We start from the raw sequence: 13984 nt of genomic DNA, 5'->3' as shown, positions 1-13984 counted from the left end.
GATGGCGACTTCCGGTTTGTTAATATTCCTCGAAAACCCTTACGATATGGGTATTTTCGGAACGGGGTTAATGAGTAGATGTCCGAAAATGATGTTTGAGGTGGTTCTGAAATACAATATGGCGACTTCCGGTTTGTTGATATTCCTTGAAAACCCATACAATATATGTATTTTTGGAACGGAATTGATGAGTAGATGTCAGAAAATAATGTTTGAGGTAGTTTTGAAATTCAAGATGGCGACTTCCGGTTTGTTAATATTCCTCGAAAACCCTTACGATATGGGTATTTTCGGAACGGGGTTAATGAGTAGATGTCCGAAAATGATGTTTGAGGTGGTTCTGAAATACAATATGGCGACTTCCGGTTTGTTGATATTCCTTGAAAACCCATACAATATATGTATTTTTGGAACGGAATTGATGAGTAGATGTCAGAAAATAATGTTTGAGGTAGTTTTGAAATTCAAGATGGCTACTTCCGGTTTGTTGATATTCCTTGAAAACCCATACAATATGGGTATTTTCGGAACGGTATAGTGTTTTGAAGGAATAAAGAGTTAAAGGAAAATGGCAAAAACTTTCAAAAGATAATAATCAACCGGAAGTCACTGTTTTGTATTTCAAGACCACCTCATATATAATTTTCCGACGTCTACTTTTAAATCTCTTTCCGAAAGTACCCATATTGTAAGGGGTTTCAAGGAATATCAACAAACCGGAAGTAGCCATCTTGAATTTCAAAACTACTTCAAACATCGTTTTCTGACATCTACTCATCAATTCCGTTCCGAAAATACCCATAATGCAAGGGTTTTCAAGGAATATCAACAAACCGTCGCCATCTTGAATTTCAAAACTACCTCAAAAATCGTTTTCTGATATCTACTCATTAACCCCGTTCCGAAAATACCCATATTGCAAGTGTTTTGAAGGAATATCAACAAACCGGAAGTCGCCATCTTGAATTTCAAAACTACCTCAAAAATCGTTTTCTGATATCTACTCATTAACCCCGTTCCGAAAATACCCATATTGCAAGGGTTTTCAAGGAATATCAATAAACCGGAAGTCGCCATCTTGAATTTCAAACCACCTCAAACAACGTTTTCGGACATCTACTCATCAATTCCGTTCCGAAAATACCCATATTGCAAGGGTTTTCAAGAAATATCAACAAACCGGAAGTCGCCATCTTGAATTTCAAAACTACCTCAAACATCGTTTTCAGACATCTACTCATCAATTCCGTTCCGAAAATACCCATATTGCAAGGGTTTTCAAGAAATATCAAGAAACCGGAAGTCGCCATCTTGAATTTCAAAACTACCTCAAACATCGTTTTCAGACATCTACTCATCAATTCCGTTCCGAAAATACCCATATTGCAAGGGTTTTCAAGGAATATCAACAAACCGGAAGTCGCCATCTTGAATTTCAAAACTACCTCAAACATCGTTTTCTGATACATACTCAATAACCCCGTTCCGAAAATACCCATATTGCAAGGGTTTTCAAGGAATATCAATAAACCGGAAGTCGCCATCTTGAATTTCAAAACCACCTCAAACAACGTTTTCTGACATCTACTCATCAATTCCGTTCCGAAAATACCCATATTGCAAGGGTTTTCAAGAAATATCAACAAACCGGAAGTCGCCATCTTGAATTTCAAAACTACCTCAAACATCGTTTTCTGACATCTACTCATCAATTCCGTTCCGAATATACCCATATTGTTAGGGGTTTTAGGCAACCTCAATAAACCGGAAGCCGCCATCTTGGATTTTGAAACGAACCCAAACATCATTTTCTTGCACTTACTCTTCACATCCGTTCCGAAAATAAACATATGATGCGCGGTTTCCACAATAATCACACAAAACTTTTTCTACGAACCAAATCCCAAATAACGTAAACTTTTTTTACGAACCAAATCCCAAATAACGTAAACTTTTTTTACGAACCAAATCCCAAATAACGTAAACTTTTTTTACGAACTACCTCTTTTTACGAACCCCCGTTTAGTTCGTAAATGGAGGTTTCGGTGTACATTTCATCTTCGACTCATCAGTGCATCGGCTTGGTATTCTCGAAGTTCATCATTAAAATAGTAGGTTAAATGATACATACAAGTGCTAAAAGTACAAACGACAAATTTAATTTATTTCATGATGCATCCTGGGAATAACCGGCTGTCATTGTTACACCTGAAAATGGTGGAAAACCAGACAAATATTAAATATGCACAAAAACTTGTCTGTCACAATTGCGAGAATTGTGAACAGACTGAACCGAAAACGCTGGTGGAAAGCGTAGTTTTGCACATAGAAACCTTCATACACAAACTTATATAGTAGTGTGCTTTTGGGGATTTCCATCTGAGTAGAAAGATAGTGGCAATGTACCACTCTAGTAGGTATTTGCCGTTGTCTGTGCAGCAGAATTTCACAAACAATGTAACGGATGACTTGGAAATATGCTACACTTGGTGGGTTACTGTCTGTTACAGAGAACAGGATTCATAAAAAAACTAATTTCTGAAGTAGTAAATTTTTTCATTAGTGATTTTGATTTTCTTGAATAATCGTTAATTCTTGTTTCGAATGCAAAAGAAGCAGTTTACTGGACATTTATCATGCTGGTTTCCTCATAGTTGTGTCGATGAAACTAAATCATCACCGGACTAATGGTCATCATGGGTACGGGTGCTGTGTGTTGTAAATTAATTTTAAATCACACAACACTGCTCCGGCATTTATCGCTGCTCTAATAGGACAAAAAAGAAAAGAACATGCCTGTTCAAACTCTCTAGCCGAGATTTTTCTTCATCCTACCATACATTCAAAAGCCGTTCTATTTCGCCTAAACAAATGCAAACGGAAGAGAAGTAGAAATCGGGGATTATCCTAACCGCAAAAATTTAATATCCTTTAAAAATTCTATACAAATTTAAACAAGCGGACGAAAACCCGTATATTGCTTACGTTTGTTGTTTACGAAGAAGACTTATGAGGTTGATTACTTCAATGGAAAGACCCGAGCTCATATTTTCGAAACCAGGAATCAGTGATTTGGGCTTCCTACTCGCACTACACGATGGATAGAAGAACTTTTGCACAGATTCGTTCATCGCTTCCTTTTTCATCAAGCGTAGTTGTTTAGCTTTTCTCGCTTGGGTTCCCCATTCCGATGCGGGAAAATGGTACCCCTACCGAGACTGTTCTTTTGATAGCCGCTGTCGCCGTAATAGTCGGGCGCAGTGATAGCTCGGTTTGTTTTGATGGTAATCAAACCAAACAAGCAACCAACCAACAATTATGAGTCAAATAAATTTGCTTCGTCGATTTTTATTTTGTGAATAAACTGTTCGATTAATTAGTTTTCATATAAAATAGTTCTAACATTCAATGCGTACTGTAGCTTGTAGTATTCCATCATGTGCTGTCTGACATAAACGCACCATTTTTTCATGTCTTTACTAACACTGAAAATCTACTTTCATCGAGTGATCTGAATTTATACACTGAACCATATTCGTTTTTTCTCTTTTCTACCAAGGAAATGCTATCCCGATCTTCGCTTGAGACGCAAAAACTGGAGTTGATGTCAGCCATGAGTGAGTTGAAACTGCAGCAAGCGGCCTTGGAACGTGAAAATCTTGAGCTTCGATCTAGTCTGGTCAACGGTGGATCACTTAGTAATGGAAATCTGAACGGAACTTTCCTGAGCAGTAGTACGCTCAACAACAATAACATCACAGCCAGTCTAATCCGGCGAGCAACACCGATGCTCGGTACTGGACGAATAGTAACTTCTACACCGGGTAACTCGATTAATTCATCACCTTTACATCACGGTAGTCACGGTAGTCTTCCGCAGCAGACTGGCACTACCTTACCTAGTCCAAGCACACCAAAAGTAAGTTACTCACGAGCCATCATTCAGCGCTCCAGCTCAAGTTCCTGACCGTCTTTTGATTTTAGACCCCACCAGCATCCTACCGGCAGCGAGTGGATGTACACTATGCCAGTCTTCCACGGCAAGCATTTGCAACGACCCTATCAACAGTCAGTGGATCGAGCGGCAGTTCTGGTATGAGCGCCACAGCTAACGGTTCCTCAGGCATCGATACTAATGCCAATCTGCGACGCAACGTAGCATTCGGTAATTATCTAGCCTCGCTAAACCGCTTTATCAGTACATACATTTTGGAGTCGAAGCGACCGAAGCTGACTAGTCCGCCTCTGCTTCCCTTTCAGCAATCGCTCCCACTGTCGATGTCGAGCGGAATGATTCAAAGAAATCAGCTTTCAGTATGTCTTCATCGATGAATGCTCTATCCCTATCCTCTGCGCTTGGCTCCAATCTGAAAGGTCTCAAACCAACTTCCGTTTCGGTGCAGAACATTCACTCCTCGGAGTCGGGTAGTCTATCTCGCGAACAGCTTGTTGACCTCGATCAGCAGCATCAGGAACGGGCAACAACTGAACCGCCAGCCGGGTCAACCACTGTCGTGGAAGTCCCAAAATCTCCGCGGGATGCTCGAATAGTGGCTAAGAGTACTCCTACTATACTGGAGGGCGGGTTGCAACCGTATTTCCCCGTCGTGGCCGACAGCACGAACGCCATTGATCGACCGCAGATGGTTGCTAAAATACGTGGATTTTCCGTACCAAATCTAGGTTCTATGCCACTTATTTTTATTTCATTTTTACGCCGTCTGCCCCTGCTAAAATGCAACCTGCCTTTCATCGCCGGTTATCGTTTGAGTGTTGTTGTTCGTCCAATTTCTTACGGAATCCCGTACTCATCTACTTCCTAAGCCAACAAGGATAATGTGTTGTTTGCGAATGTTCGAGATTGAATGCTAATTGTGATTGAAGTTTGATTAACACTTTCGGTCCTAACATGAACGTTTGTTTTGATTGAGATTAATTGATTATCGTAGTAAATTCAATCTTGTAGATCGTTTGGCAGTGCAAAACTCGACCGAGAACTCGAAACTTGAAACAGGAATATTTTTAACTATATACAATTTGCTATTAGTGAAATGGACCATCGTCCCGGGTTGGCGGTTCAATGCATAGAACGCTGGTCTTACAAGACAGTTGTCGTATGTTCGACCCCCTACCTGGAAGGATTCTTAGTGTCAGTAGGATCCATAGTACTAGCCATGCAATGATTCTGTACACTAAGAATCGGCTGCGAACTCTGTTGAAACAGAAAGGCCAAATTCCACAAAAGGAATGTAATGCCAAGACTTTGCTTGCCATTTTGAAAAATGCGAAAGCAGTTCATAAGAGAAAAATCGGTTGATTTAGTGCTTTGTTGAAAATAGACTAATGTTTTTTCTCACATTTTTATGCTATAGTAGAGAAATTTGTGAACTTATTTGCTCAAACAAAGCAATGAATTAGAGATTGAGCTTTGAAATATTAATTGTTTCTAATTTTCTGTTTTTCATTTCTCTGCAAATCTGCTATAATCGAATAATGTAATTAAAATTAAAATTTAGTTGCATATACAGGGTGCGTATGGTATTTGGGAACCAAACGATATTAGAATATCAACTAGTTCAACTATACCTAATACGTATCAATCAAGGGGATTTAAGGTCAGCGGAACTAGGAGTTACAGTTTTTGGATGATGAAAAAAAAATTTATCGGCTTTCCAATTTTATGACACCGTAACTTTTTGACGTGCAGTAGTTTTATAAAATATTTAAGAAATTTTAATCACACTATGAATTAAATATGAATAGTAAAGATTTAAGTTGGAAGTCCAGTCATAAGTACACAGTGATACGAAACTGGAAACTAGCGAGATAAAAATATTATTTTTTAGTAGTTGATGTCTTCACAAAAGTTCTTTGAAATCAAATAGCGCATGTGTTCCATATAACTTTCTTAATTGAACTTAAAAATTGTTGTAAGAGATTTTATTTTGAGCAACTTTACTAAAAAAGCCACCTTCCTAGTTCTTCATTTGATCGAGTTACAGCAATTTTCGGAGTAAAAGTAGGAAAGCTCTTAAAATATCGCTTTTTTCTAACTTTTTTGTGAGCAGTTTTACAAGAAAATCGTCTCCCGAAAAGAGAGAGAGTTTACCTTACAAAAAATCGAAAAAGTCATATAAATTTTAAACGCTGAAACGTAACAGCATAACACCTTCAACAATGATTTCAATTAAACCCTATACGTTTTCTATACATCGTTTTTCCGAAAAATAATAAACAAATAAATTACAACCGAAAATAAATTTTTCGCTCAACTTGATTTTGAACCCACTATTATGTCATTCGCATCGTAAATACTCAAAATGAAACATGAGACAATAGTGGATGGCAGTTTTGAATATATTAGGTCTAAATTATCTTAATTATTATAGTAACTACAAATTATGCCTGTTTTGAACGTCATTCGCATCGTAAATACTCGAAATGAAACATGAGACAATAGTGGATGGCAGTTTTAAATATATTAGGTGTAAATTATCTTAATTATTATAGTAACTACAAATTATGCTTGTTTTGAACGTCTCTCATTTCATTATTGTTTGAAAATATCAAATTCAAATATAAAGCTATCAGTTAACATGTTAAAAACGTCTTTGATGTTCACAACCGCGCTGATTTTTTATCATGATGCTCTCTGAAGTTTTGCATACTATTTTTTCGGGTCTGCACCAGTGCCGCTTTCACGTATTAATGAACCCGGGGGTAAGATTTTGTTGTGTGCCTCTAACTAACTGAATGTTTTTTTTTTGCTCGGTTGGTCCTGTCCGGAGCCCCCTGAGACCGTGGGCCCGGGCACTTGCCCCCACTGCCGTGTGTAAAAGCAGCCCTGGTCTGCACAGTATTTTCACTGAACTTGCGAAATGGTAAAATAGTATGCTCAATTTTCGTGGCACCGAGTACTTATAATTTATGTGCAGTTGGTGACCGTGAATACCAACTAAACAATGATTTATACAACGCTCATTCTTAGTGTAACTTCGAGATTCGCTGACTTTCAAAAAAGCAGAAATCATTGTACCGTTTTGTTTTTCGATTTTTTGTAAGGCAATTTGAACACTAATTTAAAAGGATTAAATAAAGCACACCCTCTTAGATTTCTCTTCACACCTTCCTTATTTTATCAATATCTCTAGCATTGATCCTACTTTCAAAGCCATATTAATTAGGGTAAAGAAAATTTCACAAACAAATTCCAATAGGATAGGACCAAAACAAACGTTCATCTAAATTAACTCACTAAATGTGAATCACTATGTTAAATTTTGAACTTGATTACTTAATTTACAGTGCTGGTCTTGTTTATCAATTGTCCGCAACCGTAATTATGACTAATGGTGCTCAGAATGCTTCATGTTAATTAACAACCAATGTGTCATTAACACTCATCCAATAGCCACTAGCTTGGTTTCGAAAATGTGACACTTCACTGCTGAACACCAAGTTTTCTACTAAAATCTCATCGTCCGTAAAAATCACATCTGATTGAATGTTATTATTTCCCACAGCGGACCCGGGAACCACTGCTAGCGAGCGAACTGACGACGTTGCAGCAAACCAACTCAACTACACCTCGAATCCCACCCCTTCGCCATCTATGAGTCACAAAAATCTGAAGGGATTGCGAAATATTTTCGGAAAAATCAAGCGAAGTAATAGCGGTACGTTGGATGACGTACCATCGGACGGTGAATTCAGACGAGGTGGTATTCGAGCGACAGCGGGACCTCGTCTAGGATGGAGTGTTGAGTTCCGCAAACCAGACAAACCATTTCGCGAGTGGAACCTAGATACACTGTGTTTGTGGTTTGAGCAAATGGGACTGAGTATGTACGAGGAGGAGCTGCGTAGATGGCTCAAGGTGGGTGGGGCTGCTGAACTGGCTCAGGCTTCACCGGTGGATATCGAGAAGGAGTTAAACTTGAAGAATCCGTTACACAGAAAAAAGATTGTCCTAGCAGTGGCCGATATGGCGGAGAGTGACGAAAGCGATTCAATGTTGAAAAATTCTGGAAAACTGGACACTTCTTGGGTAAGTTTAAGTCGATATCACTGCTAAGGAACGTGTTATAATTGTTATCGTTTTAGGTTATTCGATGGTTAGATGACATAGGTTTACCCCAGTACAAAGAGAGTTTCACCATCGCTCGAATGGATGGACGCATGCTACACAAATTGACTATGGATGATTTGGCTAACTTGCATGTTACTTCCTGTTTACACGTAGTTAGCTTACGGCGGGGTATTCAACTTATGCGTGAAAAGAAATGGAATCCAGACTACCTCATTCGTCGCTCCAATCCCGATGAATCTTGCAGAATAAAAGATGAAGTTCATTTATGGAGTAGCCATCGTGTTATGGAATGGCTCCGCGTGGTCGATCTATCAGAATATGCCCCAAATTTACGTGGTGCCGGCGTACATGGAGCCCTTATGATGTACGAGGTGAAATTTACTGCTGAATTGCTGGCTGAGTTACTTAGCATGCCACCGAGCAAAACACTACTACGACGACATTTGGCGACGCACTTTAAGGAACTACTTGGACGAGATATTATTCAAGTCAAACGAGACGCTGAGAATACTCTAGGATTTCAGCCACTTACGTTAGCAGCAAAAATTAAGGTAACTTAATGCTATAAAAAAAGAAATGAAATGTTAACTGAGTTTATTAATTTTCAGACCCCTAAAAAGTCTCAATTTTCACTTAAGCGCAAAAAGAGCAAGAGTCTTAATGGGGACGAGTGGAGTGATTACGTTTGTCCAATGGGTGATTCAGGTCAGGAACATCTTCCACCGCAGCGGCAGCATCCATCATCGTCACCGTCTGCATCCGCTGCTGGTTCCGTTAATTCTGCTGCTGTTGTTACTACTACTACTACCACCAGTGCCACTAGTGCCAACCGCCATCACCACCAGCACCAAAGTCACAACTCACACACCACAAGTGCTTCCCTCTATTCAACTAACACTAACCATGTCACAAGCAATTCGATGGCGGCTGTAAGTTGCGAAGCATTTTTAACCTATCTGTTTTAACCTCTGTGTTGTGTGTTTATATACAGCGTTTTCGATCGTTTCTCTGCACTTTACCGGTGTAACAACTGTGTTGCACGAACAAGCGAAAACGTTATAAGATGTTTTTCTGCGCTACTCCCTGTGATGTTATCTAGAAAGGAACAGCGTGTCATCAACTTTACAAGTATTACTGTTGAGATTTTCAAATCACATGATCGATTTTTTCTAAACCAGCTTCTCGATTTACATTCAAAACTTAATTCGAAGTTTACAAAGTTGTGGTGACTAGAGCAGGGTACTTACGTAAGGCCAGGTTCCTCCGAACAATTTTAAAAAAATCGAAAAAATAAGTTATTTCGTAAAATTCTATAAAATACTCTTAAAAATGATAAAGAATTAGTCCCGAGGGTACACTCGACTGAGAAGTTGATAGAGGAAAGGGTGAACGGTGCGCACCCAGACACGATCAGTCGCGAATGAAAACTTTGTTCAACCCACGTTGGGTGTGGGCAGTGCGGTAAAATTTCATTTTCAATCGAATAATATAAGATGAAAATGAAATTTATGGCCGCTGACCGTCAGCATATCCCTACTAATTCATTTGACTTTTGCTGCCATTTTCAAGTGAAGCTCCCGGAATTCATCGTCAGTTGAATAATCGTTGATAGTCATTTGAAGTTTTGCTTGCTCAGTTTCAAGTGCGGAGTAGTGTAACTCCTTCATTGCCTTCGCTCTTGGTAGTAAGCAAATTCGAACGAATAGAATTATAAATGGAGTAAAGTATCAAAAATGAAAACTGAAGGAGGAAACAATTAATTTATGTGTATTCTGTGATTGATATTTCAGCAATCTGGTTTGTCTTTCATCTATTATCTTGAACCAATTGGAATGTTTACATGAACCTCATTTGAAGGCCGCTCTCACACTACTGAAAGAGATATTTTGTTACTTCAAAAGATCAACTGACGGTGGTTAAACTGAGCCTCGATTGAAGAGAAACGATTGATGACTGAATGCTGCCCGTTCGGGCCGTCAGCAAACATTGTGTGTGTCAGAGAGTGAAGTTTACTGCATTCGAGAGATCGTCAATGTGTTCCACATTCAGTTTCAATTGAATTGAATGAAGTTTTACAGCACTGGGTGTGGGTGTCACTCGTTTTCCAAAACTATTGCACGTATCAACCAAAACAGGGTCGAAAATCGAAAAATTGTCGCCATTTTAATTTTTCTCAGTGAAAATTTTTCATTCTACATACAGAGCATGAAAATGTTTTGCTTTTGCTTTCCGATGATTGGTTACCGAAATGTGATGACACCCACCAACAAATCGAACGAGTTTAAGTAGCTGTTTCAGAGCCGCCTTATTAAGAAAAACATGAAGTATAATAACATATATAAGAATTAAAAAGTATTATGTTGAAATTTTGTTCAAACAAAGAGAGGAATTAAAAAAAACATTGAACGAGCTTGGCCTTGATACCAACTCAGCAGAAGTTTTATTAATACAATGCACTGTATTTTCTAACTATAGCATAGCTTTCAGTAGACTGAGTAAATTAACCGGTTGAGGGTTGATATGCAAGAGGATGCCGCTTCCGATTGGGCTACGATCGAGTCGGATTACCTGGTCGGGCGTTTCGCGGTCGGGATTGCATTTTTCTCATAATGAAAACCAATTTTCAATGTAAATAATCGCTCCTAATTAAGAGATAATGTTTTTCAGTGTGGGTAAATTGAAGCAGAACACGTACCAAGTAACATATTCAATTTAATAAATACTTTTGGTCAGTGTTGGTGATTGTCCAAATTTTCGACAGAATATTTATCGATATTTATCAATATTGTATACAACATTTTCAATCCGGTAGAAGATGCTACAAGAACTCGAGTCTCTCAATGCATGAATCGTGAGAGAATTTTCTACATTTCTTCTCCCCCTTTCATACTCTGAGCATTTCACGGCCCTTAAAAAAATCACAGTCTGATAATTATTGGTGCTGTGTGGAATTCGACTTGATGATTCTCATACCAGGTTGCAATATTTCAAAACCCTTTTGTGGACATGCACATGCATTTTCATAAACACAACTTATACAAAGGTTATATGCAAATAGTTAGAATAAGCGGCAATAGTAAAATGATTCTATCGCTATTATAAACTGCCCATACAGAATCGGATCGCGAAACGAGAATAAGCGACCGTTTGTTGCTCCAGAGAGAATCGCCACAGCAGCGAGCTAACCTTTGATTCTCAGACAGGTCATCGAGAGAAATTCGCTCTCGCACTGGTGAGACTATTCTATGTTAAATGAACCATGCCGGTTTTTGTTGCTGCGACGATATCCGTCTCTCTTTGATGGCACTGATTGAATCGTGTGAAAAGTTGCTAGTGAGCGTTCTTTGATACGATAAAAGCCATCCTTGCTTGTAGTAGTTTTCAATGTTACTTCATAAATATAGCATAACAACTTTAAACTCCTCAAAATCCTTAAAAAAACCATTATGAGTTAATATTTCAGTCTAGTCGACCATTTTTCATCAGATTTATGAAGCAAGATAAAGCATCAAAACTATGTTAAATCTATTTCGGAGTGATTTAAAATTCAAGAAGATTTTGAAATCAGCTAAACTATTACATTGAAAGCAACTCCTTGAAATTTATGTGGATTTCGCAAAAGTCGGCATACAAAATTTGATGATGACCTTTTTGGAAGAAATCAGTTTCGTAAAATGAAAAATAGTGCTAGTGCTCCGAAAACTAGTTCTAAAAGCCTTTCATATTTCCTCCATTTTCTACTTTTATTTGATGTCAGTGAATGTTACGGTAGAACTTCAAAAGTATGGACATCACATTTTCCCTAATGCTAATTACATTTAAACAATGGAGCAAAAAATCCTGTATCCCATCAATATTAATTGAAATATGAGATTAAACTTGAATTATTAAGATTCAAATTGGGTGTTCTGCCACAAATGGTAACTTTTCAGCCCGATTATATACATGATTTGGTTATTACCATGAAGACATCATTTGCTTCCACAATTCTGTGATTTTTATGTAGAGAAAATTCTAAACCTACTTGTATTGTGTAATTGGAAAAAGGAACTTATATACTAACATACTAACTAATACAGAGAGCGAATCGATTCAATTGAAGATTACATCGCATTGACATTACATCTAATGTCATTTTTGTGAGTCTGTGTAACTCATTTGTACTAAACCAGGGAGGACGCTTCAAAATCATTTTCAGAATTTTATTCTGACTCCTTTGAAGCGTTTTCTTCCTGGTGGAACAACAACTTGACCAAATTGGTACTGCATAAAGCATAGCTGGTCTGAAAATTTGTTTATAATTTAATAATTTGTTTTTTTTAGACAGTGCTTAGAATTTCTGTTCATAAGAGGATATAAACATTTAATATATTAATTACACTTTGCTTGGATTCGTTCAATGTAATCTTTGAAAATAAGTGTTTTGTCATACGTTAAACCTAAGTATTTTGCTTGATCAGACCATGTCAATTCCAAGCCATTCAGATTGATAATGTGATTATTGTTTGGTTAAAGAAAAGAAGCTCTTGGATTGTGAGGAAAGATGTGTTTTGGCTGCATTTTTCATTTTGACAGATAATCACTGAAAATATTTAAGCTTCTTTGTAGGCGACTACAGATCACTCTTAGATTTCTACCTGTGGCTAACAGACTTGTGTCGTCACAGAATAGCGATTTCTGACAACCAACGGGTTGATTTGGAAGATCAGAAGTGAAAATATTTTACAATATTGGAGCTACGCTCGAACCCTGCGGAACACCTGCTTGTACGGGTAGCAATTCAGATTTACAATTCTGATAGCTAACCTGAAGAGTACGATCAGTTAAATAATTTTGAATCAATTTAATCAAATAAATAGGAAACTGGAAATCAGACATTTTTGCTATTAAACTTTTGTGCCAAACACTGTCGAATTTTTTTTTTGTCTAGAAGAGCAAATCCAGTGGATAACCCAGAAGATTTATTTGCTTTTTTCATGTTCGTTACTCTTACAAGTTGATGAGTATTTGAATGTTCATGACGAAACCCAAACTGCTCTAGTAAAAAAATTGAATTTTCATTTATATACATCATTTTCAACAAGATAATTTTTCAAAAAGTTTACTGATAGAAGAAAGTAAACTAATTGGTCGATAACTTGATGTTTCTGCGGGGTTTTTATCAGGTTTGATGATGGGAATTACTGTAGCGTTTTTCTATCTCTTAGGGAAGTAAGCTAACGAAAAACACTTGTTGAAATTTTTAACCAAGAGTCTCAGAGTTTTTTCGCCATTTGTAAGAAGTATTTGATTTCCTTCCTTGAGAGCAGGAATTGGTTTCTGAGGTTTCTTAAGAACCTTAGAAAGTTTTCAGAAAGGTTCAAAATATGGTTTAATTTGTTCAACTTCTTTAGCAAAATTTTTATTTCGCAAAAGCGTATATCTATGTTTAATTTCTTTTTGTAAATCCTTAACTATGTTTTTCATATCAGGATCACGAAAACGTTGATATTGTCGTCGACCAACATTCTTCAAGCGAATGAACAGTTGTCGATTGTTATCGATGATAGGAGAATTGAATTTAGTTCGAGCTTTCGGAACTGAAAGATTTCTAGCTTCGATAATGTCTATTGCTGTGTCGATGTCCTCAGAGTTTCCTAAAATTATTTCATGATCTACATGATTTTCAATGTGAGTTCTGTATTCCAACCAATTAGCTCTATGATAGTTGAATATAGAACTAATTGGATTAATTATAGCTTCGTTGGAAAGTCTGAATATTGATCTGAGTCAAAGTCAACATGTGTAATCGGTTCACTACAAATGTGACTTTGATCCGTTAGAACCAGATCAATTGTAGAGGTATTTTTAACGGATGAAAAACAAGTCGGATTACTAGGATGAAGAACTGTGAAG

The 13984-nt window shown here is 37.6% G+C and overlaps 1 protein-coding gene across 10 annotated transcripts in view; it reads left to right on the top strand.

Moving 5' to 3' along the window:
• LOC131436503 (liprin-beta-2) overlaps window positions 1–13984 on the top strand; it is a 74252-nt gene that overhangs the window by 53911 nt on the left and 6357 nt on the right. For 8 of the 10 annotated variants that reach the window (XM_058605237.1, XM_058605239.1, XM_058605238.1 and 5 more), the window contains 6 exons: window positions 3560–3919; window positions 3985–4165; window positions 4261–4683; window positions 7524–8047; window positions 8104–8640; window positions 8698–9018. In XM_058605237.1, the coding sequence (XP_058461220.1) occupies window positions 3560–3919; window positions 3985–4165; window positions 4261–4683; window positions 7524–8047; window positions 8104–8640; window positions 8698–9018 (2346 nt within the window). The remainder of the gene's footprint in view (window positions 1–3559; window positions 3920–3984; window positions 4166–4260; window positions 4684–7523; window positions 8048–8103; window positions 8641–8697; window positions 9019–13984) is intronic. The other 2 variants (XM_058605244.1, XM_058605245.1) reach the window with 2 other exon arrangements.

The sequence above is a fragment of the Malaya genurostris genome, chromosome 3, assembly GCF_030247185.1.
Source record: "Malaya genurostris strain Urasoe2022 chromosome 3, Malgen_1.1, whole genome shotgun sequence".
Classification (NCBI taxonomy): domain Eukaryota; kingdom Metazoa; phylum Arthropoda; class Insecta; order Diptera; family Culicidae; genus Malaya; species Malaya genurostris.
Note: the sequence above shows the minus strand (reverse complement) of the source record. Positions and strands in the feature narration are given on the sequence as shown.